General features: G+C 33.9%; 1 protein-coding gene across 5 annotated transcripts in view; it reads right to left on the bottom strand.

Annotated features, from left to right (window-relative positions):
- TRIQK (triple QxxK/R motif containing) overlaps window positions 1–26,349 on the bottom strand; it is an 85,405-nt gene that overhangs the window by 6,585 nt on the left and 52,471 nt on the right. For all 5 annotated transcript variants that reach the window (XM_047088980.1, XM_047088982.1, XM_047088978.1 and 2 more), the window contains one exon: window positions 730–815. In XM_047088980.1, the coding sequence (XP_046944936.1) occupies window positions 730–815 (86 nt within the window). The remainder of the gene's footprint in view (window positions 1–729; window positions 816–26,349) is intronic.

The raw sequence follows: 26,349 nt of genomic DNA, 5'->3' as shown, positions 1-26,349 counted from the left end.
AACATTTTAATAGTTAAATAAAGTATATATACTAGTCACTTTAATTTTGCACATTTGACAGCACAACTGTCAAGTTAATTTCTGTATTTACAGTTTGATTAACCTCTAAATATTTGGCAAAAAATGGACATGAGTAATAATGTACATGTAATTTTGTTGAACTTCATTGTGCTAACACATTGGATTAGTATCTGCTAACATCATTCTCAGATGCATTTATCCCTCTTAAGCAGTTAAAACACTGATTTTCTAAAAGAACAAGTTTGGGGACGTCATTAGAATTTTATAATAGAGAGTACTGGCAACAATAGTAATGCACAGAGTAAAATTACACACATGAATGATCTAAGTATATATAATTATAACTAAAATTTCAATAACCATAAAAGTAAACTTATTGAAAATGAAAGAAATTTTTTTATTCAGGCCACATAAATCACTGAACTGTTTGAACAATATACACAGTAGCTAGAGAAAAAATAAATTTCAACTTTAAGTATAACTGGTTCCCTTATGCGACATTGTGTTTTATTTTAAGACCAAGTCAAGTCTCAGAATTGGAATGATGTTTCCCATTAAGCAAATTCTTTATAAAAACCTTCAATTCTGGCATTGGACTTTGATTTTGAAATGTCATAAAACATTTAGAATTCAACATTCATGCAATCCAGTTTTAGAAAATGAAATGGCATGCATATATCAAACTTTAAAGTTACCAAATACAGGTACCTTTATGCCTATTGCTGTTTTCTTTGCTTCTGCTTTTAATTTGGTTGCTCGTAAAATAGGTTTGGTTTTTTTATAATCTTGTTTACCTAAAAAGAAATAATTTCAGGCAATGAGTTATGCTTATATATAATTCAAGTTTAACAGCCATCTGAAATGTCCAAGAATGTTTAAATACAGTAAACCTGGGACACGGAGTTGAAAAGTAGCTCCCAGTTATGGAAGCCATAAACTTGTCACCCTAAGGTCAACCTCTCCTCCTCCCTTGATTTTAAAGGAAGAAGAGTCAACAGACATCTTTGATTTGGTGTGTAGTGAAGAGCTAAAAAGATAAAAACTTATTTGAGAGAGTAAGATGTTTAAAGTAAAGACAGTAAGCCTTTTGGAAGCATTTAAGAACAAATGGGCAAATGAGTATACATAAGGTCCCATTAATAGGTAAAGCTAACTTTATTTTCCTAAATGAAGAATAAGAGCTCATTACAAATTATTTTATTAATGATATATTAAGTTTCCAAATAATCAATTTGAGGAATATCCTCAAGTTTTCTGTGAATAAGAAACTAAGAAAGAATCTGTAAGTACTTAACTTTTAGTCACTGAGTTCATTAGAAAAATGCATATTTAACTTTTGTTTGTTCTTAATAGAGGACAAAATAAATACTGCTAGATAAATATGTAGGTTAGCTACATTCAGATAATAGTTTCAATCTCCTTTACCACACTTCATTACCAAAGATGAATAAAAATTAAGTTAGTATCACCAAACTTCCTTTTTTGTATATCATTTGATGTCACCACTAATGAATAACAAAACTGAGTTTGTGTGTAACCTGTATGTAACTAATGAGTTACATAACCTGTGAAGAAAATAGATTTAACAACAACAACAAACAACACTAACAAAAGCATTCATTAGAATAATACACTATTTTGTTAACCAAACTTTTAATTAAGAACTGGGTCAGTGGGTCTCAAATACAATCTGTCACTCTATGGGAGTTAGCATATGACCATATAATCTCTCTTTTACATTCTCCTTAGTTTGCCTTGTTTCCATCTTACTCCTTTTCCTTCATGACTGGTTTCTTTCCAAATCTTTCCCCTGTATCTCCTTTATGTAAGTAATACAACTTCTAACTTTAGTTTCCACATCTTCCCCACACTGAAATAAATCTGAAAGCAGTTCATCTACACAATAGTATATTATAAAAAATTATGTGCAAATATTAATGTATTTGCTAATGATCCAAAAGTGCCCTTAAAATTCCATATAGATTTTTAGAATTAGAAATGGCAGGAAGAAGTGAGTCATATGGACGGGAGTAATGAAAAAAACACTCTATTTGTGTTCATTAGATACATAAAAGTGTTTCTTTAGCTGAAGAGCTATGTGTTTCTTTTTTTAAAAAAAGAGTCAGTGTATGTTATTTTCTTAACTGCTATCATATAGCAGTCATTCTGGATCTATGAACATGCAGAAGCTTAATAAATATTATTTGATGATAAGGTTTAATGATCCAGAAATGAGCCAATTGTAAAAATGTACATCAAATGATCTAAATTTAAATTATAGAATGAATAAAATACAGAAAAATATTACTCTGACCCATTTTAAATTAGCAACATTTAATTTTGTTGAAAAAGCGTTGACAAGTGTTCACTCTGATTTCACATCTGAACAGTCAAACTATTCTTGTCATTACTCCTGCTGAGATATAAACAGTTCAGAACAATGAAAACGGTGACACATCAAATGCTTCCACTCAGGGTTACAAAACAAATTTATAAGAAGAATCAAAAGAGAAATTGGAAGATGATAGATTTGAAGCCAAAAAGTCATTTATTGTTTTATATATGGTCTATAATAATCTTCGGGTGCAAGGGGGAAAAATTAAAAAAGGATTGTCTTCACCCAAAGGTTTTTCATACACATATGTTTTACTCTGGATGATGTGTCTGTCATAAAACAGATTCAACGTTTATTTATTTTTGGGACAGAGAGAGACAGAGCATGAACGGGGGAGGGGCAGAGAGAGAGGGAGACACAGAATCGGAAACAGGCTCCAGGCTCTGAGCCATCAGCCCAGAGCCTGACGCGGGGCTCGAACTCACGGACCGCGAGATCGTGACCTGGCTGAAGTCGGACGCTTAACCGACTGCGCCACGCAGGCGCCCCATAACAGATTCAAATACATACCTAAGAGTCAACGTTAGAGTGGGGATTTATCGCCCTACTTCACTTGTTGTATAACTTCTTGGTTAAATGTGTTCCATTTCAATTCAACTCCTGTTATCTCTTAGAGAATATTACCTCTAGATTTATATTAAATTTGATAGGGACATTTGAAAATGTATTTATAATAAATAGATGGTTTTAAAAATTATTTACACCTGGTACTTCTCCAAATAGTGCATCTGTCATTAATTTAGCATTCTGCTTGCTGACTATGATGTCCAAAGGTATAGACTGAAGAATGAAGTTTCAGTCTACGAAGTGAAAACGTTTACAGGGGACTTCGTCAAGTTCTTTATAACCAAAACTAGATATTTCTGTTATACCCAAAGAGGTTTTCAACATTTAAATTTTTTATGGCTTCAAGAAAGATACCTATGACCACAGGATTATAAAAAGTGTAAAATACAGAAGCCCCTGCCTCCTGAGTATTTAACTTAGAAAAAATACACACACACACCTGCACATACGTATATAATTTATATATAATAATACAGATTTCATATGTCTATGGCTTCTTGGACACAGGTCTGATTTTGGTTATATCAATAATGCAGTAACCAAAATAGCTGTTTGGCAATTGCTCATTACATTTTATTTACTTATTTTTTAATGTTTATTTCCTTTTGAGAGAGAGAGAGAGAGAGTGGGAGTGGGGGAAGGGCTGAGAGAGAGGGGGGGACAGAGGATCCGAAGCTGGCTCTGTGCTGACAGCAGCAAGCTCAATACAGGGCTTGAACTCACGAACCAGGATAACATGATCTGAGCAGAGGCTGGACACTAAACCGACCAAGCCACCAAGGCACCTCTGCTCATTACATTTTATATGAAAGGAAACCTGGATAATTTAAGACTATGAAGCTCATCTGGGACCTCAATTATCTAATTTCTCTGTTCAATGGCACCATTCATCACATTTCTGTATTTTCATTTCCTATGGCATAGTTAGGTTAACAAAAGCTTTTTCTCTCTATCCCCAAGCTTCCTGATTGATTTATGCTTCCTCTCTCCGATATAATCCTATAATACTATTTATTATATTTTATTTTTAAATTAACATACAGCGAAATTGGCTTTTTTCCTTTTGGTATACAGTTCTATGAATTTTAATGCTTCTGTACAGATTCATGTTATTACTACCATAATCGGGGTACAGAATAGTTCTCCCATTCCAAAAAACTCCCTGTGCTGTCCTTTTATATCCATCCCTCCTCCTACCCATAGTTCCTGGCAACCCTTGTTCTACTGTCCATTTCTATAGCTCTGTCTTTTCAATAATATGGCAATGGCTTCTTTTATTCAGCGTAAGTCCTTTAAGTTTCACCTAAGTTGTATGTATCACCAATTCATTCTTCTCTATTGCTGACTAGCATTCCATTATGTGAAGGTACCAGAGTTTGTTTATCCATTCACTCACTAAAGTGCATTTGGGTTATGTCTAGTATTTAGCAAATACTACAAGAGATACCTATAAACACAGGTGTACGGGTTTTTATACGAACACAAGTTTTCTTTCAATTCATCTAGAGTAGGACTGCTGAGTCATATGGCAAGTCTATATTTTAACTTTGTAAGAAACTGCCACGCCATTTTCCAGAGTGGCTATATTGTTTCACATTCCCACTAGCAATGATCAGAGTTCTGGTAGATTTGCATCAGAAGTAGTATTAGTATTGTTTCACCAGGTTATCTATTTTTAGCATACAACTGTTTATAGTATTCCTTTATAATCCATTTTATATCCATAAGGTTGATAGTAACATACTAATATCATTAATGATATTAGTAATTTGAGTGTTCTTTTTTTTTGTAGATAGTGTAACTAAAACTAAAGGTTTTTCAATTGTGATGATCTTTCTAAATAATAAACTTTTGATTTTCCTGATTTTTTCTATTGTTTTTCTCTTCTGTATGTTATTTCCATTTTAATCCTTATTATTTCCTTCCTTCAGGTTGCTTTGGGATTATTTTGCTCTTCATATTCTAACTTGTTTAAGCAGAAAGTTAGGTTACTGTTTTCTTCTTTATAAACATACTGGTTAACAGGTATAAATTACCATCTCAGTACTGCTTTAGCAGCATCTCATAAATTAGCAAGGAGAAGAAAAAAAGTTACATACAAAAACTATACGTAGTCATCTAGTATATTTATCTATGCTGTTACCATTACTGGTGTTAGTTTTGGTTTTGTTGTTTGTTTGTTTATGGACGTGGTTTCAAATTTACTGTCTTGTATACTTTCTTCCAGCCTACAGGACTCCCTGTAGTGTTTCCTTGGGCAGGTGTGCTATTAACAAATCATCTGGTTTTATTTATCCAAAAACATCTTAATTTCTCCTGTTTTTGAAGGATAGCTGTGCTAGATATAGAATTCTTGTTTGGCAGTCTATTGCTTTCAGTACATCATATATCATGTGTTTGTTACTTTTCTCTGCTGTTTTCAAGATTCACTCTTTATGTTTGACTTTCAACAGTTTGACTATAATGTGGCCCAGTGTGGATCCCTTTAGTTTATCCTACCTGAAATTTATTAAAGTTCTTGGATTAAAAAAAAAAATTAAAGTTTTTCATCAAATTAGGGAAGTTTTGGGGTATTATTTTTTTCAATATCCTTTCTGACCATTTTTCTCCCTCCTTTCATTGTAGAATTATTATTAAACATAGATTGGTATTATGGATGGTGTCCCACAGGTCTCTGTTCATTTTTTGTCATTCTTCATTCACTCTTTTCACGTTTCTCAGAAAGGATAATCTCAATTAGCTTCTCTTCATGTTCCCTGATTTCTTCTGCTAGTTCACATCTGCTGTGAAGTCCCTTGGCAAAATTTTTATAATTATTGTATTTTTCAAGTCAAGAAAATCTATTTGTTTTTTTTTTTTAAGTATACATAACTTACATTTCTATAATAAGATGCTTTATTTGGTGAGGCATCATTCTCATATTTCAATTCTTTAGACATGATTTTCTTCAGTTTCTGAACATATTTCAAACAGCTGACTAAATACTCTGTTCAATTAAATCCAAGATATGGGACCCCTGAGTGGCTCAGTCAGTTAGGCATCCGACTCTTGGTTTCAGCTCAGGTCATGATCTCACGGTTCATGAGATCAAGCCCTCCATCAAGCTCTGTGCTGCCAGTGAGGAGCCTGCTTGGGGTTCTCTCTCCCTCTCTCTCTGTCCCTCCCCCCCCAACTCTCTCTCGAAAAATAAATAAATAAACTTGAAAAAAAAATAAGTCCAAGGTATGATCTTTCTTAGAGACAATTTCTATTCTTTTTCTGTGTATGGAGCACATTTTGCTGATTCCTTGTCCATTTTATAATCTTTGTAGAAAACTGGACATATCAAATAATGTCGCAGTTCTACAAATCATATATCCCCTATGATATTGTTGTTGCTGTTTGCTTTTCTTTTGTTGTTTTTAGCATTTGTTTTCTTAGTGACACTTTTGGTCTCATTATGCAAAGTCTGTATTCTTGTCTCATGCAGCCACTTAGCTTAGTGTTCACCTAAAGACTAGACAAATATTTTCTTAAATATCTTGAATCAGTAGGTCTTCCACTTTTGCTGGGGCTCTGTGGGGTGTGTGTGTGTGTGTGTGTGTGTGTGTGTGTGTGTGGGTGGGTATGCATTTTCCAGCTCTGACAGGAGTTTACAGTTCTGCCTTAGCCTTCACTTCCTGCTAGCTTTCCCAAGGTCAGCAATAGATGAGAAATATTATAGTCTTTTCAAGTCTTTATTGGACATGGCATAGCCCTGCACAGGCTTGTGGCTTTCTAGATTCCCAGAAATCTATGTTGGAGATTTTTAAAGACTATTGACATCTCTTTGCCCAGTTTTTTATAGTTTTAGAAGGACCTTCTGCTAGTCCCAAGTAGTAATGCTGCTTCAAGTAGTTGTGATGTTAAAAAAAACTTGCCACGGACTCTATTTGTTAAAAGCTGGGAGAGAGCTCTTCACAGAGTGAGCTCTAAGTCCAGTCAAATAAGGACAAGTTTTGATAATGAGGCTTTTCAGTGAGTTAACAGGTCAAATACGGACAACTCTCTGAGAATGGAGTGTGGCATAGCTCCAAACCCATTCTGCCTCCTCCAGCATCTGCAGGATGCTCTTTTTCACAACTACTATAGTTGCAAGGTTGAGGACAGAAAGATGGAAGTAAAGTCAGTTAAAACCCAACAAAGTCTAATGTTCTCACTGAGACTCAGCTATTTTTCTGGAATAAACATTCCTTGGCCTACTGTAAGAGTTTCATTAATTTCCAGATTTCAGAAAAAGTTGATTTTGACTTTTTTTTGCTTTGTTCTTATTGTTTTCACAGAGGGGCAGACTTTTGAGATACTTTCTATTCAAGAAGTGCTTCCTTTCCATCCGTTTACTTCCAATGTCATTATATTTGATGTTAATTTCTTTTATACAGCCTACATTTAGGTCATTTTATAAAATGTCAACCTGAAAATCTACTGTCCTTTAATTGGTATGCTTAGACCATTAACATTTAATTAAACTATTAATGTGTTTTTATTTTGGTCTACTATTTTATTATTGCTTTCTTTTTTGTTCCCTTTGATTGTTCCTGTTTCACTTTTCTTGCCCTTTTTTTGAATTATTTAAACGTTTCTTAGCATTCTATTTAAGTTATTATGATTTGGAGGCACCAAGTGGCTCAGTTGGTTGAGAGTTTGACTCTTAATTTTGGCTCAGGTCATGATCCCAGAGTCATGAGATCAAGCCTCGCATCAGGCTCTACACTAAGCATACAGCCTGCTTGAGATTCTCTCTCTCTCCTTCTGTCCCTCTCCCTAACTTGTGCTCTCTCTCTCAAAAAAAATTATGATAATTTTGATATATCTTTTAGTATATTTTAATAACTGCCCTAGAGGTTATGAAATGTATACTTAACATTTTATATTCTAATTCAAATCAATATTTTCTTCAATTCCCTATTTATAAGCATAATCTACATTATTTTCAAAAATTTAATGTACACAATATAATAAATTTCATATTATTATATAATGGAAATAAGCAGTATAGTGCTTTGTAGTGCTAGTTCTACCAGCTTTAGTTTCTATCTTTTGACTTTGCTATGCTTATATTTGAACTTCTTGGACATGTATCATAGGTTAGGAAAGCAGATGTATGTAGTGAACTTCTACTAATTTAGGACGTTAAACATCTGTAAGCAAAGAATTATAAAAGTGAATATACTGTTGTAGCATAGGTGTGTTTTCCTTACAAATGCCAGGAAAGACATCGTTGTCCCTATTTGATGCACATTTTTATTACAGCCTAATAGTTTTGCAATAAAAAGTGAAAGGTACATGCATAGTTAGAAGGATTATTATACTCTTGTTACTGAAACTTTATATTCATTCATGATAAAAACTACAACTTGTCCTTACATAATATCAATGTAATATTACTAAAATTTAATAGTGAAATAAAATTTTCTACTACTGTTCTTTCCAGTTTTGTGACCAATTTAATTGAAGACTACCCTGAAGTTGCCAGATCTGTACTATTAAAAAGTTACGTTATTATTTTCAACTATTCATGTTAATAGAAATTTCTTGATATTATGTAATGAAAGCAAAGTTTAGAAATACAGAAATAATGTTCAGACTGATACATGAAGACAAATGCCATTCTCAATCCTCAATCTCAATGACCATCATCAAAACAGCCATAACATTCTCTTTAATTTTCTCTAAGTTAACTGCATATTATAGCTTAAATTTATGAAACATATTTATAGTAATAAAATGTCACCTTTGCATGTTTAAAATAAAGTTGTGAAATTAATATTCTAGTAGAAAATTCTATAATACAGGAAATTTCTTTTATGGCCCAGTAAGAATACAGATTCTGTTATCCATTATGCATAATTCTTAGTAATGAAAATACATTGAGATAATTGCATTGTTAAGATTGCCAATCCAAACAGAAAATTTATCTAAAAATCATGACACTGAGATGATTTTCAATTCCTTCAAATCAATCTGAGATTCTTAACAAATCTAGAGTGTGTATTTCTGTCAATGTGAATTACTCATTATAAAACTTTTGTTGCATGTAAAATTCAAGATCATTTTTGGGAATAAAGTGAAAAAGCCTTCCTCAAATATGATAATGATACACCTAAATAATGTACTTGGAATAATAAAATAAATTTATGAGAATTCCTGGATTTATAAGAACTTACATAAGGCAGAAATACACTTAGGATGTGTGAGCTTTAGTATTTATACTGTAATAGATTTTAGCTTCCTTTCTTTTTTTTTTTTTCAAAATGAACCTGGATTTAATGCTGAAAAATGGACATTTCAAAATTAAGAAATATTAAAATTTGCATTTTCACATAGGAAAATGTGGCATAAAAGTGCTCTTTGAACCAGTATCAGCAACTAACTACCAAACTGCTCTAAGTATGTGCACATAGTTATTGAGTAGAAAGTGAAATCTCTGAAGTAAGTTTTTTTTGGCTAGCAAGTAACAAATTATTATTGTCCATCAAGAAACAAGAAAACTCTAAGAAAAAAAATATATATATAGTATTTTATTATTTTCACCTGCTTCCACAATCTTAACTGCATGAGTCATTCTTTTCTAAAGTTGCTAGATAGAATTGCCAGAACCTCTGAATATAGTGTGAAATTAGAACCTATCACTGATTTAAGTGTTCTTAGTTAACCTTATGTCTAACTAAGCATAATTGAAAATGTTCACTTATGGTCACCAGGATTTTTATATTCCATTTTATGGAATACATATGAAATATTTTATGTTTAGACAACCCCTTCATTCATTCATTCATTAAAAATTATTTTATCGAAGGGTGACTGGCTGGCTCAGTTGGTAGAGCACGTGACTCTTGATCTCAGGGTTATAAGTTCAACTCTCATATTGGCTATGGAAATTACTTAAAAATAAAAACCTTTTAAAATTATTTATTGAGCACTTACTATGTAACAGTGTTCTAGGTACTGAATACACAGTAGTGTGAGTAAAACAGACCAATTGTCTATTATCCTTGTTAAAAGATAGACAGGGGCACCTGGGTGGCTCAGTCAGTTAAGCTTCCAACTTTGGCTCAGGTCATGATCTCACAGTTCATGAATTAGAGCCCTGCATCAGGCTGTCTGTTGTCAGCACAGAGCCCTCTTTAGATACTCTGTCTCCTTCTCTCTCTGCCCTTCCCCACTCATGCTTTCTCTCTCTCTCAAAACTAAATAAACATTTTAAAAAAATAAATAAAAGATAGATAATAAACAAACAAAAACATGTTCAGTTTCTCAAGTGATAAAAACCACTAAAAACAAAAATAAAGTTAGTAAGGGGAAGAAAATAAAAGGGACAGATGCAGTGTTTCAGATAGAGTGGTCAGGTAAGGTCTCCTTGATAACATCACTTAACATTATTACTTGATGTCACTTGACCAGATATTTAAATGAATTTAGGGAGAAAGTCATGTGGATATCTGGTAGTTGCAATTCCAAATACTGGGAACATCAAAGTCCAAAGACTTGGGAAACCCCAACCCCTAGAAGGTCAAAATGTCACTGAAGTTTCTCAAGTCAAAGAGCTTTATGGATAATAAAATAAAAATCTGAGAGTGAGGTCAGCATCATGGCAGCATGAGTTATTCCTTTTACTCCCCTTTCATTTGCAACTAATCAGACACCCATAACCAAAGAAAAGCACCTCTTCACTACATACGAGGACACTCAAAAGATCCACCTATTAATACACCCACAAGTGGGCAGACTGGACAGCAGAGGAAGCCATGGAGCAAGGGGAGCCGCAGTGGCACCAGGGGTGGCAGCTGCAGAGAAAGCTGCTGTAGGTCTGGCTATGTGCCAGCACAACCTTTCTGGCAGAGGAGGTGGAGGGTGAAGGTGGTTGGCAAGTGGGGTCTGCCCAGTTGAGTGTTCTGTAGCTAGGGGAATCCATTGCTCTCTTTTAGAAGGGACCACAGTGACTGGGGGCAGGGAAAGGAAAGAGAAGTAGGCAGACAAAGAGAACTGAAGGGAAGTGTCTCTTGTTGTCTGTCTCAGGGTTCAGGGAAAAGAATCACCCACAGACCTCTGGGACTCCTTCCCCCGCAATCATGGATCCCTCTACAGAGCTGTGGGCACACCCACAGCCCCAAGTGCTAAATATGCACCATCCCCTCTGCAGCCAGTTTTCTTTTCTTTTTTTTTTTATGCCTGGACTCCCAATTTTCAGTAAGATAAACCAAAAAATTATGCTATACCACCACCTTCTGGAAAGTGAAAGCAAGGCTCCTAATTACCAACCTGTCAGAATCATATTAAGCAAAACCTTACCTAAATAAGAAAAGTGTACATTACTTTCAATGTGAAAAGTAGGCACTTTTCATCAAATCATGGTAATACAATATGACAAAAAGGAAATGACAATTCTCCAGAAACTGAACCCAAAGACATGGAATATTGCAATCTAAGGGATAAAAGAATTCAAAATAGCTGTTATGAAGACATTCAATGAGCTATAAGAAAACTCAGGCAATATAAAGCTCTCAGGAATAAAATGAACAGACAAAGGAGTAGTTTACCAAAGTGACTGGAATTCTAAATAAGAACCAAACAGAAATTCTGGAGGTAAAGAACTCAATAAATGAGATAAAGAATGCATTAGAATGCATTGGAAATAGAACAGATGAAATGGAAGAGAGAATTCACAAGGTGGAAGATAGGCATCTAGAAATGATTCAGGCAGAAGAGGAAAGAAAACTAAGATTTTTAAAAAGCAAAGAAATCCTATAAGAGGTCTCAGGGTCCATTAGAAAAGCCAACTTTAAATAATGATTATTTCAGAAGGAGAAGAGGGACAGAAAAAAGGCAGAGAATTTAATTAAGTAAATTTAATTAAAATTCAATATCTAAGAACTTCCCAAATCCAGGGAAGGAACTGGATAAAATTCCATGAAGCTTATTAAATGCCTTATTACTCAATGCAAAAAGACCATTTCCAAGACATATTTCATTAAAAGTGTTAAAAGTAATGATAAAGAAAGAATTTTAAAGACAGGGGAAAAAAGATAGTAACCCACAAAGGAATGCCTATTAGACTATGAGTACATTTCTCAGCAAAAACTCCACAGGTCAGGAGACAGTAGAATGACATATTTAAAAATTTGAAATATAAAAACTGTCAGCCAAGAATATCTTTTTTTTTTTTAATTTTTTTTTTCAACGTTTATTCATTTTTGGGACAGAGAGAGACAGAGCATGAACGGGGGAGGGGCAGAGAGAGAGGGAGACACAGCATCGGAAACAGGCTCCAGGCTCTGAGCCATCAGCCCAGAGCCCGACGCGGGGCTCGAACTCACGGACCGCGAGATCATGACCTGAAAGAATATCTTATCTGCCAAAGTGATCCTTCACACATAAAGGAGAAATAAAGGCCTTCCCAGACAAATTAAAGAGAGGAAGTTCACCGCCACTAGACCTGCCTTACAAGAAATGTTGAAAAAAGCACTTCAAGCTGTAAAGAAAGGACAAAAGTACACAAAACTCTTTTTAAGGTGACAAGCAGTCAGAATTAGAATATTCTTTAGAATAATATGTTAAACTATTAATTATAGCTTAAAGTTTAAAGGAAAAGGACATTAAAAATACAGCTACCACAAACTGGTAACAAAGTCACAGCATAAAAAGAGATCATTTGTGACATCACAAGTATAAAAGGGGAAGAATGAAATGACAGAGACTTTATAGAGAATGAAGATAAATTGCTATCACCAGGAAAAAAATATATTTTATTCATCAAATGTCTTATACAAACCTTGTAGTAACCACAAAGCAAAAATCTAGAAGAGAGACATGAAACAAAAATAGGAGAATCATCCCAGAAAACCACTAAAAAAACGCAAAAAAAAAAAAAAAGAAGGTAAAAGAAACAGTGGAGACAAAATAACCAGAAGGCAAAAGATAAAATGACAGTTGTAAATCCTTACTTACCAATAATCAATCTAAATGTAACAGGGTAATGGGACTGAACTCACCAGTCAAAAGGCAAAGTGGCTAAATAGTTAAAACAACAACAGCAACAACAACAACAACAAAAACAAGACCCAACCATATGCTGCCCGCAGGAGATTCATTTCAGCTCTAAGACACACATCAGTTCAAAGTGAAAGGGCAGAAGATGATATTCCAAGCAAACAGAAACCAAAATGGTGGGTATAACCAAAATTATATCAGACAAAATACACTCCAAGACAAAAAAGGTAAGAAGACACAAAGAAGGTAATTATATAATGATGAAAAGGTCAGTACCTCAAGAGGATATGACAATTGTAAATATATATGCTCCTAACCTTGTATATCTGAGTACCAAGATATGTTAAGCAAATAGTAATAGGTTTTAAGGGAGAAATAAAGGACAATACAATAAATGCATGGGATTTCAATACCCCATTATACAGCAATGGATAGATCATCCTGGCAGAAAATCAACAAAGAAACTTTATAACGAACCATACTTCATAACAAATGGACTTAACAGACATATACAGAACATTCCATCCAATAGCAGCCAAATATTTATTCTTCTCAACTGCACATAGAACATTCTCCAGCATGGATCGTATGATATGCCACAAAACAATTCTTAGCAAATTTTAAAAGACTGACATAATACCAACCATCTTCACTGAACTAGAAATTAACAACAAAAAGAAAGTTAGATCTATGAATATGTGGAAACTAAACAACACACTTCTAAACAACCATTAGATCAAAAAGAAATAAAACACTAAAACAAATAAAAATGGAAAAACAACATACCAAATAGTCAAATAGTGTGTCAAATCAAATAGTGTGGGCTGCAGCAAAAGCAGTTCTGAGAGGAAAGTTTACAGCAGTAAACACACATATTAAGTATGAAATTAAAAAGATCTCAAATAAACAACCTAACTTTACACCATAAGAAATTAGGAAAAAAAAAAAAGAACAAATAAAGCCTAAAGTTAGCAGATGGAAGGAAATACTAAAGATCAAAGCAGAAACAAATGAAATAGAGACCAGAAAAACAATAGAAAAGATCAACGAAATTAAAAGCTGGTTCTTTGGAAAGATAAACAAAATTGACACACTTTTAACTAGACTAAGAAAAAAGAGAGAAGACTTAAATAAAACTAGAAATGAGAGAGGAGACATTACAACTGACACTGCAGAATTATAAAAGAAACATCTACTCATTATCAGGAAAATACAAATCAAAACCACACTGAGATACCACCTCACACCAGTCAGAGAGGCTAAAATGAACAAATCAGACTACAGATGTTGGCGAGGATGTGGAGAAACGAGAACCCTCTTACACTGTTGGTGGGAATGCAAACTGGTGCAGCCACTCTGGAAAACAATGTGGAGGTTCCTCAAAAAATTAAAAATAGAACGACCCAGCAATAGCACTACTAGGAATTTATCCAAGGAATACAGGAACACTGATGCATAGGGCACATGTACCCCAATGTTTACAGCAGCACTTTCAACAATAGCCAAATCATGGAAAGAGCCTCAATGGTCATCAATTGATGAATGGATAAAGATGTAGTTTATATATACAATGGCATACTACTTGGCAATGAGAAAGAATGAAATCATGCCATTTGCAGCAATGTGGATGGAACTGGAAGGTATTATGCTGAATGAAATAAGTCAGTCAGAGAAGGACAGATATCATATGTTTTCACTCATATGTGGATCTTGAGAAACTTAACAGAAGACCATGGGAGAAGGGAAGGGGAAAACATAGTTACAAACAGAGAGGGAGGAAGGCAAACCACAAGAGACTCATAAATACAGAGAACAAACTAAGGGTGGATGGAGGGGTGAGGGAGAGGGGAAAATGGGTGATGGGCATTGAGGAAGACACTTGGAATGAGCACTGTGTGTTGTAAGTGATGAACCATGGGAATCTACCCCAAAAACCAAGAGCACAATTTGACAGTAAATTATATTAAAATAAATAAATGGAAGAAACATCTATGAACAATTATTTGCCAACAAGTTACATAATCTAGAAGAAATGGACACATTTCTAGAAATACATAACCTACCAACACTAACTCAAGAAGAAATACAAAATACGAACAAACTGATAATAACCACAGAGATTGAATCAGTAATCAAAAACTCCCAGCACAGAAAACTCAGACCCAACAGCTTCACTGGAGAATTCTACTAAACATTTCAAGAATCAACACCAATTCTCATCAAACTCTTTCACACTCTTACAAACTCTTTTTATGAAGCCAGATTTACTTAGATACCAAAACAAGTTAAGGATACCACAGTAAAAGAAAATTATAAATATCCCTGATGAATATAGATGTAAAAATTCTCAATAACATATTGGCAAAATGACTTCAAGTATTCATTGAAAGAATTATACACCAAGGCCAAGTGGGGCTTATCCCTGGGATGCAAGGATGGTTCAATATGGAAATCAATAAATGTAATACATCACATCCATAAAATTAAAGATAAAAATCATATGATTATCTCAATAGATGCAGAAAAACCATTTGACAAAATATAACAGCATTTGATGGCAAAAATCCCTAACAGTTTGGATATAGAAGGTACCTACCTCTACATAATAAAGGACATATGTGACAAATCTACAGCTAACATTATCCTTAAGGAAGAAAAATTTAAACTATTTCCTCTAAGATTAGGAATAAGACAAGGATGTCTATTATCACAACTCCTATTCAATATAGTAATGGAAGTCCTAGCTAGTGGACTTAGGGACAACAAAGAAATAAAAAACATTCAAGTCAGGAAAGGAAAAAGTAAAGCTCTATCTGTTTATAATATAATCTTATATATAGAATCAACAATTTCAGTAAAGTGGCAGGATACAAAATCAACATACAGAAATTAATTGGATTTCTTTTTTTTAAGTTTATTTATTTATTTTGAGAAAGAGAGAGAGTGTGCACATGAGTGAGGGAGGGACTGAGAGAGAGGGAGAATAGAACAGAACAAAGAGCCCAAAATTAAATCTCAGTAGATATAGTCAACTAATATTCGACCATAATTGGAGGGAACCAAGAATACCCAATAGGGAAAGGATAGTTTCTTCAACAAATGGTGCTGGGAACACTGGAGAAACACATGCAGAACACACACACACACACACACACACACACACACACACAAAGGGACACCTATCTTACTCTACTCACAAAAGTTTACTCAAAATGCATCAAAGACTTAAACATAAGACTTGATACTATAAAAGTCTCGAAGAAAATGTACGGAATATATTTGTCAGTATTGACCTTGATGATGATTTTTTTTTGACATGATACCAAAAGCACAAACAACAATAGCAAAAATCCAACAAATGGGTCTACATTAAACTCAAAAGCTTCTACACAGCAAAAGAAACAAAATGAAATGACAAACTACAGGACGGGAGGAAAAATTTGCAAACCATATGTTGGGTAATAGGTTAACATCCAAAATATGTAAAGAACTCAGCCAACTTAATAACAAAAAAAACAATCCACTAAAAAAATGGGAAGAACTAAACAGAAAATTTTCCAAGAGGACATCAACATGGCCAACAGACACATGAAAAAATGTTCAACATCACTAATCATCAAGGAAATGCAAATCAAAATACCCTTGTGATATCACCTCATGCCTGTTAGAATGGTTATCACCAAAAAGACAAGAGAAAACAGGTGCTGGCAAGAATGTTGTGAAGGGAATTAAGAATACACTCATCCAGATGAGCACTGAGTAATATATGGAGTTGCTGAATCACTATATTGTATACCTGAAACTAGTATAACACTGTATGTTAACTACAGTTAATAACACTGTTGTAATAATAAGAAGAAAAAAAACCATGGTGAAAAGAAAGCTCTTATACATTGTTGGTGGGAACATAAATTGGTCCAACTACTATGAATAACAATATGGAGGGTTCTCAAAAATTAAAAATTAATATACCATAATGATCTAGAAATTCCACTCTGGTTATATATGGAAGGGAAATGAAAACATGATTTCAATGACATACATGCATTCCCATGTTTATCAGAGCATTATTCACAATAACCAAGAAGTGAAAACAACCTGAATGCCCATCAGTGGATAAATGAATTAAAAAATGTGGTACATACACACAATGGAATATTGTTCATCTAGGAGGAAGAAAGATATCCTCCTATTTGCTACAACACTGATGGACCTTGAGCACATTATGCTCAACCAAATAAGTCAGATAGAGAAGACAAATACTGTATGATATCACTTATATGTGGACTCTAAACAAGTTAAACCTGTAAAAGAACCCAGTAAAATGGTAATTACCAGGGGATGGGTTGGGGAGAAGGAGAGGAGTGATGGTGTTTATGCGTACAAACTTGTAACAAGCAACAAATAAGCTACAGAGATGGAGTGCACAACATAGTGAATATAGACCAAAATGTAATACCTTAAATATGTAATGAGATAAATTTTGCTACAGCAGCAATCATATTATAATATCTAAATGTATCAAAGTAATACATTGTATACCTTAAACGTATACAATGTTATATGTCAAATTTATTGAATTAAAAAAATAAAGTAAATTTAAAATTAAAAAGTTCAGGGGTGGGGCGCCTGGGTGGCGCAGTCGGTTAAGCGTCCGACATCAGCCAGGTCACGATCTCACGGTCCGTGAGTTCGAGCCCCGCGTCAGGCTCTGGGCTGATGGCTCAGAGCCTGGAGCCTGTTTCCGATTCTGTGTCTCCCTCTCTCTCTGCCCCTCCCCCGTTCATGCTGTGTCTCTCTCTGTCCCAAAAATAAATAAACGTTGAAAAAAAAAAATTAAAAAAAAAAAAAAAAAGTTCAGGGGCGCCTGGGTGGCGCAGTCGGTTGAGCGTCCGACTTCAGCCAGGTCACGATCTCGCGGTCCGTGAGTTCGAGCCCCGCGTCAGGCTCTGGGCTGATGGCTCAGAGCCTGGAACCTGTTTCCGATTCTGTGTCTCCCTCTCTCTCTGCCCCTCCCCCATTCATGCTCTGTCTCTCTCTGTCCCCCCAAAAATAAATAAACGTTGAAAAAAAAAATTTTTTTTTTTAAATTAAAAAGTTCAAGGGCACCTGGTTGGCTCAATTAGTTAAGCATCTTATTCTTGTTTTGGCTCAGGTAATGATCTCATGGTTCATGAGAAGGAGCCCCATGTTGGGCTCTGCACTGATAGCACTGAGCCTGCTTGGGATCCTCTCTCCCTCTCCCTCTGTCCCTCCCTCACTTGCGTTCTCTCTATCTCTCTCTCAAAATAAATAAATAAACTTAAAAAAATTAAAAAGTTCAACTCCTGATAGTAGGTTCAGTGATCCAGAACAGACCCTATGTTCACTTGACAGTTTTGGCTCACATGATAGGCAGCATTTTCAGCTTAGTTCCCTGATATGTGCTGTGAGAGCTATTTTGAAAGTAAAGCTGAAGTAGAAATATTACTCTCCTTACTTACTAAAATGGTAAATCAAAGGAAATGTACATTCTTGAAGAAGTTTCAGAGATTGACTATATCATCAAAACTAAATATACAGTCACACTGATTATTTCCACAGACCTATTTATTTTCTCACTGTGGCTAATTGGTTTTGAGAAACGAACTGGGTACTATTAAATTCAAATTTATGGTAGAATTTTCTTACTGTTCTTACAAGCAGAACATAAAAATCCTTTACCCATGGTCACAAATAGCTAATTATTCTAGCCAATGCATTTTTCTAGGTTCCAATCACAGATCCAAGAGACTATCTGCCTTTCCTGGAAGGGGACAGCAGTATACTTATAACCCTGCTTGAGAACTAGAACTGTCCGTCTCAGGGCCATGGTCTCATTCCAAGAGAATTTAACTGCCTCACTACTGCAAAATACATTACAATGACAATGATATGATGTTAGCCTTGGAGAAGACATGACAAATGTCTGAGATGCTTCATTCAAATACATGCATAAGAGGGAGAAGAAAGAACATTCTGTTAAATACAGAAACTTGCACCTAAATCTGATTTGGGGAGGTTCACTGATTTAGTGCATGTCAGGATTGTTTCCAGAAGAAAAGGCCAACTTGTCATACTTAACACTATATCTACCATTAAGAAAGGGACACAAGGCTGACTTACTGGCATTACTTGACAACATTCTTCTATGATCTATGATCCAAAATTCTTCTACTAGGTACATATTGTAGAGAAACTCTTATACATATGAACCAAAAAACAGACATGTCCAAAAATGTGCACAGAATGCTCAGAATAGCATTCGTAGAAAAAAAGAAACTAAGAATGATCTAATATCAAAACCAAGAGAATAGACAGAAAACTGTTGGCATACATATACAATGGAATGCTATAAAGCATAAAACATGAATAAACTATTATCAAAATTCATCAATAAAAATAAAACTCTAAAACATGATATTCAATAGAAGCAAATTACATAATAATATAGAGTATGATTTCATTTATATAAAATTCAAAAATAAAGCAATATACTGTTTGACATATCTAGGGGGCATAAACAGACTTGTTACAAAATTAAGACAGTGCTTAATCTCTGAGGCTCAGAGAGTGTTAGTTACAATTGGAAAGGGGTATAAAGAGGGTTCTAAAGTACTGGTATACATCCAATTTTTAACCTGGATGATGGATACATGGTTGCTCATGCTGTTATCATGTTTTTTAAAACCTACACACATACTTTATATATGTAGAGAACCTGAAAAGCTGCTAAGGTTTAGTAGGGCATGGGACAATAAAAGCTTCTCCAGTAGATTGCTGTGCAAGCTACTGTACCTCTTAGAGTTTATGACATGGCAGAATAAACGAAGGCTGAAGTGTTTTTAGCTGTGACATAGAAATAAGCCTTTAGCAGGTCACCCCCAAAAAGAAGTGGCAGTCTCTAGGGTTTTGGAACAATGCCATGCATCCTTCAGCAGGTAACAGCTGCTAAGAAACAACTCCTGGATTGCTACCAACCTCTGATGGAGACTGACTACCTGGTCATGAGACTCCGGGACCATCTGGCCAGAGCTACCAGTTATGAATTGGAGGTTATCTAATTCAACAAACCATAAAATTGGGTGTACCATTATAGCAGTTAAAAAGATGTTTGTAGATGGCTCTTTATAACATGCTGACACCAGCTGGAAGTGGACTGTTATCCTTGGAGATGGCCCTAAAATACAACCTATGTTGGAAATCCTCCCAGTGGCCAAAGTTTGAGTAGTACATTTTGTTGTGCATTTTACCTAGAAAAAGAAGTAACTTAAGAAAAGGCATAATATTACTTTTCCTGAATTAGATACTGAGACTGGCACCGGGTCAGTTTGGATTCTTCATGCCTATAGGTAAGCAGACAACATGAAGAATCACAGTATCAGCTGGCATATTGGATGCTGGTTATCAAGGATAAAATGATTTGTTAATACATAGTGAAGGCCAAATGAATTATTGAAAGATGTTAGGGAACTCCTGGGGTAATCCCTTGTACTATGAAATTTCTATATAACTTTATAGAGGAATCACCCAGAACCTTTAGGAATGAAGATTTGGGCTACCATTAAAGGTAAAGGACTAATCACAAGAAGATGCTTGCTAGGGACAAGATCCAGAAGGAATTTTGGAGGAGGGAAGTCATAGATAACAATGGCCAGAGCCAGCTAGAGAATGAGAATGGTAACCTGAACAGCCAGTTTCTCTGTAAGACTGGCATTATCAGAATTTTAAAATATTTCTTCCTCTTCCTTTAGGCTGAATCACAATAAAAAATATGTCATTCAAGATCCTAGATTTCGAGAACAGTAGTCCCAGGCTTGGTTGGAAAGTGTGTGGATAGTTGTTGAAGATCTTTTTAGATCCTTTCAAGATTATTTCATTATAAAGGGCAGAAATCTGTCCTGAAACCATGTAAAACTAAGATGGGGGGGGGGAAGGAAGTGAAAAAGGGAGGGAAGAAGAGAAAGAAAGAGAGAGGGAGACAGCAAGAAACTGATTAATTGATTATTGACTTATTCCAGGAGATAAGAGAAGAAGGAGTTCAATTGGGATTGACATGAACTTCAGTCTTGACTCTGAAGGACTTTGCCTTTCCACCACCAGTTTGTATTTCTTGTTTCACTCTAGAAACATGGCTATTGCATGCTCTGGTTCATATTCTAATAAAATGAAGAGCAAAGTGGAATGGATACTTTTCCCTGGGATCATTTTAATCATTCTTATACTTAAAAAAAAAATGATCTATCAAGTTGCTTCCAATTACAGAAGAATAAGATTCACCTAATAATATATGTCTAGTTCCCAATTCCAGCAACTTTAACAAATCAAACTAGCCTGCCTCTGATTTCTCCTGTTAAATATAGATTGAAAATATATACTTGAAAATTCATGGTATATAATCAACAGAATTTCCTGCTCCAAGTCTTAAACGGGGATTATGAATATCAAGTAAAAGCGAAATCATAACTAAAAAGTAAACATTGATGCAAAATAATTTTCAAATTACACCTGGGCTTTTTGATAGCAAAAATGGTTCCACACATATTCATAATTTTTACTTATATATACTTTGCAGGCAATCTGTGTAGTGTCTGCTATTTTAAAACAGAATAATTTCAAAAGTCATTTTCAGTTACAATTTCTAATCAGTAGATATTACCTGTGTCAAAATTTCCTTTCTTATTTCGTACGTTAAAATATATTTAACTCTAGCATGGGTGCCATTTCTATAAAGAATCACAAGTAGATACAAAAACATGTATTTAATAAAAACCACAAATATTTTGGCATCTTAATATTGTCATATACTATTCTTCACATTACACTAATTTAGAAAAGAATAGAGTAATTTATATGCTCTATTTAATTCAACATAAAACCCTATTTTATGTCATGAATTATTTCATATTTAAAGAAATAGTTTTAACTATGCCACAGTTTTACCGAGAGTTTTCTTAGTTTAATGAAAGAATAGATTACTTAACTGCTTTTGGCTTTTTGCTTTTCAATTCCTTTACTTGAAGCCCAGAAACAAGGCTGCATCTTTGCCCTTTGTTGATATTGCTGTCTAAGCTCATTATCATGTGAATATCTGGTTATTGTTTTATAAATGTTCATTTTTCAGAAGCTTGCTGTTTTTTTCTTTCTCAACAGTCGGCATTACACTAGCCACACTCATTATCATCATGTGGCAGTACTGCTCTTCCTCTGCCTTTGCTACTTTAAAAATTAATGCACTGTTATTTTCTGAATACTGCATAAGCTGCTTATGAGTACATTATGCTATCAAGCAAGCACATGCAGAAAAGCTTCCTAAACTGTTATTCTTTCAATGAAAATACAGCTGGTTCTGCTTCAAAGGCACATCTTTTCACCTGCAAATGGACTTGCTCCTACACTTATTCCTCAATTCATTGTCTTTTATTTGTGTCTGGAAATCTTTAATTGCCTTTAATTAGAAAAAAGTAAATTCAGTGCTTTAATCTTGCAAATACATTCAATCATAATTCTGTCTGGGATGAATACCAAGTTCTATTCACTGTCTGATCTCTATAACAAAGATATATAATTTATTGTCCATTTATAGAGACCACACCAATTAAGATACAATAGAAAAGCAAAGAGATAAGAGTCAAAATATTTGAAAAGAAAAATTTGCAATCTAAATTTAATTACTCAAATGAATTATTGGAAGATGAGTTATTTACAGAATGCCAAAATACTGACAAATAATAAAATTTGTTAATCAAAGTAAAGACTTATATTTCCTTCAACAGTTTTACAATAATTTCTCATCAACTGATTCAAATACCTCCCCTCTTCCTCAAAAAGCAAAACACTATTTGAAATTTTACTTTTCTCATCTTACCATATGATTACCATATGGTATTACCATACCACATTACTTGTATTACATATAAAAGAGCAATAAAATTTGGCATAAAAAATAATTTTCCTGCCATATGAACACAATTTTTAGTTACTATATTGTAAACTACAAATAACTGTGGAAAACTCCAGTAACTATCTCAGTAGACAATTGATCAGCATTTTAATAGCTGCAAAATGAATAAAATAAAAAAATGGCATCATCACAGGCAAAAAAAATAATTTAAATGTTAATCAAATTGTTTCAAAACTTATAAAACCAGCAACATAATAAAATACAGATAACAAATTACAAAAATATATAGGTCCAGTGGATTATCATTGGTATAGTACAACTTTATATTTAGCCAGTCATACAAAATGATGTCATGTATTCTTTTAAAGAAAAAATAATAATGTATTATATATAAAAGTAAAAATTGCAGAAAGTAATTTTCTCAAAATTATTTAGGGATATTTGAGCTAAGCAGAGGAAACTAGTAAATTAATTCCCCCAAAAAAATCCATGTAAACTTATTTTATAAAGGCAACTCAAACCAATACTTTTTAAGTACTTTGACAGAACAGCTTGACATTAATCATATATTGCAGAAGACCCCCCCCATCATTTAACATCACATTTAGTACTAACAAACAAGTACTATGCTTTGGGTTGCTAGAAAGATAAACCAACAAATTGCTCATAAGATATAAATTAATTTCTCAGAAAATCATATTAACAGCTTAGGTATGGAGAGAAAAGTAGTTGAGTAGAAGATATAAAGCATATCAATCTTATTTTGCACCTAGCCAAAACAAACATTTTTTTTTCTTTCTTCCCTTTTTATTTAAAGTAACTTCTATGTGTAATGTTCCCTGGGGGATACAGAGATAGAATCAAAGGAAACCATCAAAAAATATCACAGGCAAGATAAAACACAAACTTTCAGAAAAGTTAAACAGTATATTTCAGTAAGTTTCCAAGTGAGTTAAAGACACTCATTTCAAGAGAAATAAAACACTTAAGACTAATATGAACAGAGTAGATTAAACAAAAGGTATACAGAATTTAATTACCTTAGAATTAGGGAGATTTTTTTATTGATTACTATAATAAATATAAGTACCTTGTATCATTAGAGGTGATCATCAGGGATGCAAAAAGTATGTATGTATGTATATATACTTAAAACAAAGAAGAAAGAAAGTGGTATGTGTTATCAGTCAAGTAAAATGTTTGAAGGACTTCCAGTTTTGAAAATAGGGTAGACAAAGCTGAGGTGGACGCTTCTCTTACATAAACACATAGAAACAGTAGTAAAAAGCCCATCGTGTAAAGCTACAGATGTTGAAGGTTTACATATTTACATACACACATATACATATATTTATGATAATAAAAGTAAAAATGGAAATGTTCAAATGGAAGACAAAGGTAAAACTCAAAGCAAAACAGGCAGTTCTACTAGCTGATATCCTTTAATAGCCTTGGGTGGGGAGGTAGGAGGTGATGTATAGTGCCTGGTTTTAGATGTCAGGAGGACTGGAAATGGGCTTTTAAGTCATAGGCATGTACAGTACTACTGGAAGAAAAGAGCTGAAACTGAAATACATGGATAAAGTTGAGGTCCTCAAAAGATTAACCAAACCATACAAAAAAGACAGAAAAATAACCCGTACTTATTTGGGGAAAGAGCAAGGATCGTTTCTGTCTCCTTTAAGTTCTGGGTGTGGAGAAAAGATGTGTCACCTGTGAGAAATACAAATCCTAACCCTATCAGTCCCAAAAAAGAAGGTGTGAGGTCCAAATTGCAGGAATCTTAGGCCAAAAAATAAGTCTAGAATAACTGTCCCAAATCTATAAAGGCCCTACTGTCAGTAGCTAAATTAAACACTATTCTGTGAGAATATTTCACAATTCAGACTGCTGGAACTCTCACAGAGGAAGAAAACAGAAACAAAAGCAAATGACCCTCTACCGAAGATGAATACACAACACACACACACACACACACACACACACACACACACACACACACGAGGGAAGACATAAAGCATAAAATGGTTGAAAAAAATGAAAGAAAAAGAAAATAGCATGAGGTACAATAAACCAATATAATAAATGGGAAAGTTGGTACCATAAGAAGGAATAGTGGAAGAATCTTAAAGAATATGTAAAATTGGTGTTTAAAATAACAAAAGAGGAAAAGACAAAGAAATGGAACAAAAAAGAATGAGTTTTTAAATGATCAAATGGATCTTTTATACATGATAAAAAGGTCGCTGAAATTATATACCCATGGATGCAAGTTAGACATAGTAGTAAATAAATGATTGAGAAAGAAAAATAATTTGTAAGCCCTAATCAAAGGTAAGATAAATCTGAGAAATGACAAACCCAAAATAGGATAGAAATTTAAAGAGAGAGAAAATATAACAGTGATTTTTAAGAGATATGGATATTGTAAATGAACACTCAATTTATATATAATAATAACTCTCGAAGGAGAAATTAGAGAGAAGAAGGGAAAGCCATTACTCAAAAGACAAAAAAAATCAGAGACTGAAATCCTTCTAGGACTTAAGAAAGACAAAAATCCTTAGGATGAAGCAGCACACCAAATCCTAAGTCTTTTTTTTTTCTTTTTACCAAATAAAAGTAAGTATTTGCATTAAATTAGAGCTGAAAAACATTTAAGATAAAAAGAAAAATCTTAAACAAAGGAATGAAAACTATACCTAAAATTAGACTATTGTAACACTTCTCATCAGAAACACCAGAAACAGAAAATGAATAAAACAATATTGTTTAAAGTTCTGAGCAGATACAAATATCATCCTAAAATTACATACCCAGCTAAACTATAATTCAAGTATGAGTACAATGTAGCAATACTGCCTTATAAACAGAGACTGAGAAATTTTTGTCACTAATAGATATTTGCATGAAGGCAAAAGTAACTTCACCAGAAGGCAGATGTGAAATACAAAAAGTAACAACAGCCAACATAAAGTTAGATCTAAGTAATTATTGGTAATTAAAACTAAAAATAATAGCTGTAATAATTGAGTTTGTGCTGTTAAAGATGAGAGAAATAAAGTAATACACACAATAACATGAACAACAGGAAGGAGTAATCATATAGAGTTAAAAATCTTTACATAGTTTTGGATAAATAAAGACATTAAGAGACTTTAGTTTTCATTAAGTCAAATATATCACAAATATAATCTGAGGAAGTCAAGAAGAGGAAGAAGAAGATGAAGAAGATGAAGACAAAGAGAAAGGAGAAAGAGAAGGGAAGGAAGGAAGGAAGAAGAGAGACAGAGAGAAACGAAATGTAAATCTTTCAAAATTTGAACAATGAAAAAAAGTCCAAATTTTTTCAGGAAAGCTGTTAGGGTAGAGACCATCAAAGAACAACCACAAGTAAAATTATGAAATAAAATTCTGCAAGTAGATCTAGATTTTT

The sequence above is a fragment of the Lynx rufus genome, unplaced genomic scaffold (assembly GCF_022079265.1).
Source record: "Lynx rufus isolate CCGP_SWC_20201006 ecotype Redwood Valley unplaced genomic scaffold, mLynRuf1.p SCAF_26, whole genome shotgun sequence".
Classification (NCBI taxonomy): domain Eukaryota; kingdom Metazoa; phylum Chordata; class Mammalia; order Carnivora; family Felidae; genus Lynx; species Lynx rufus.
This window is presented reverse-complemented; position numbering and strand designations above follow the sequence as displayed.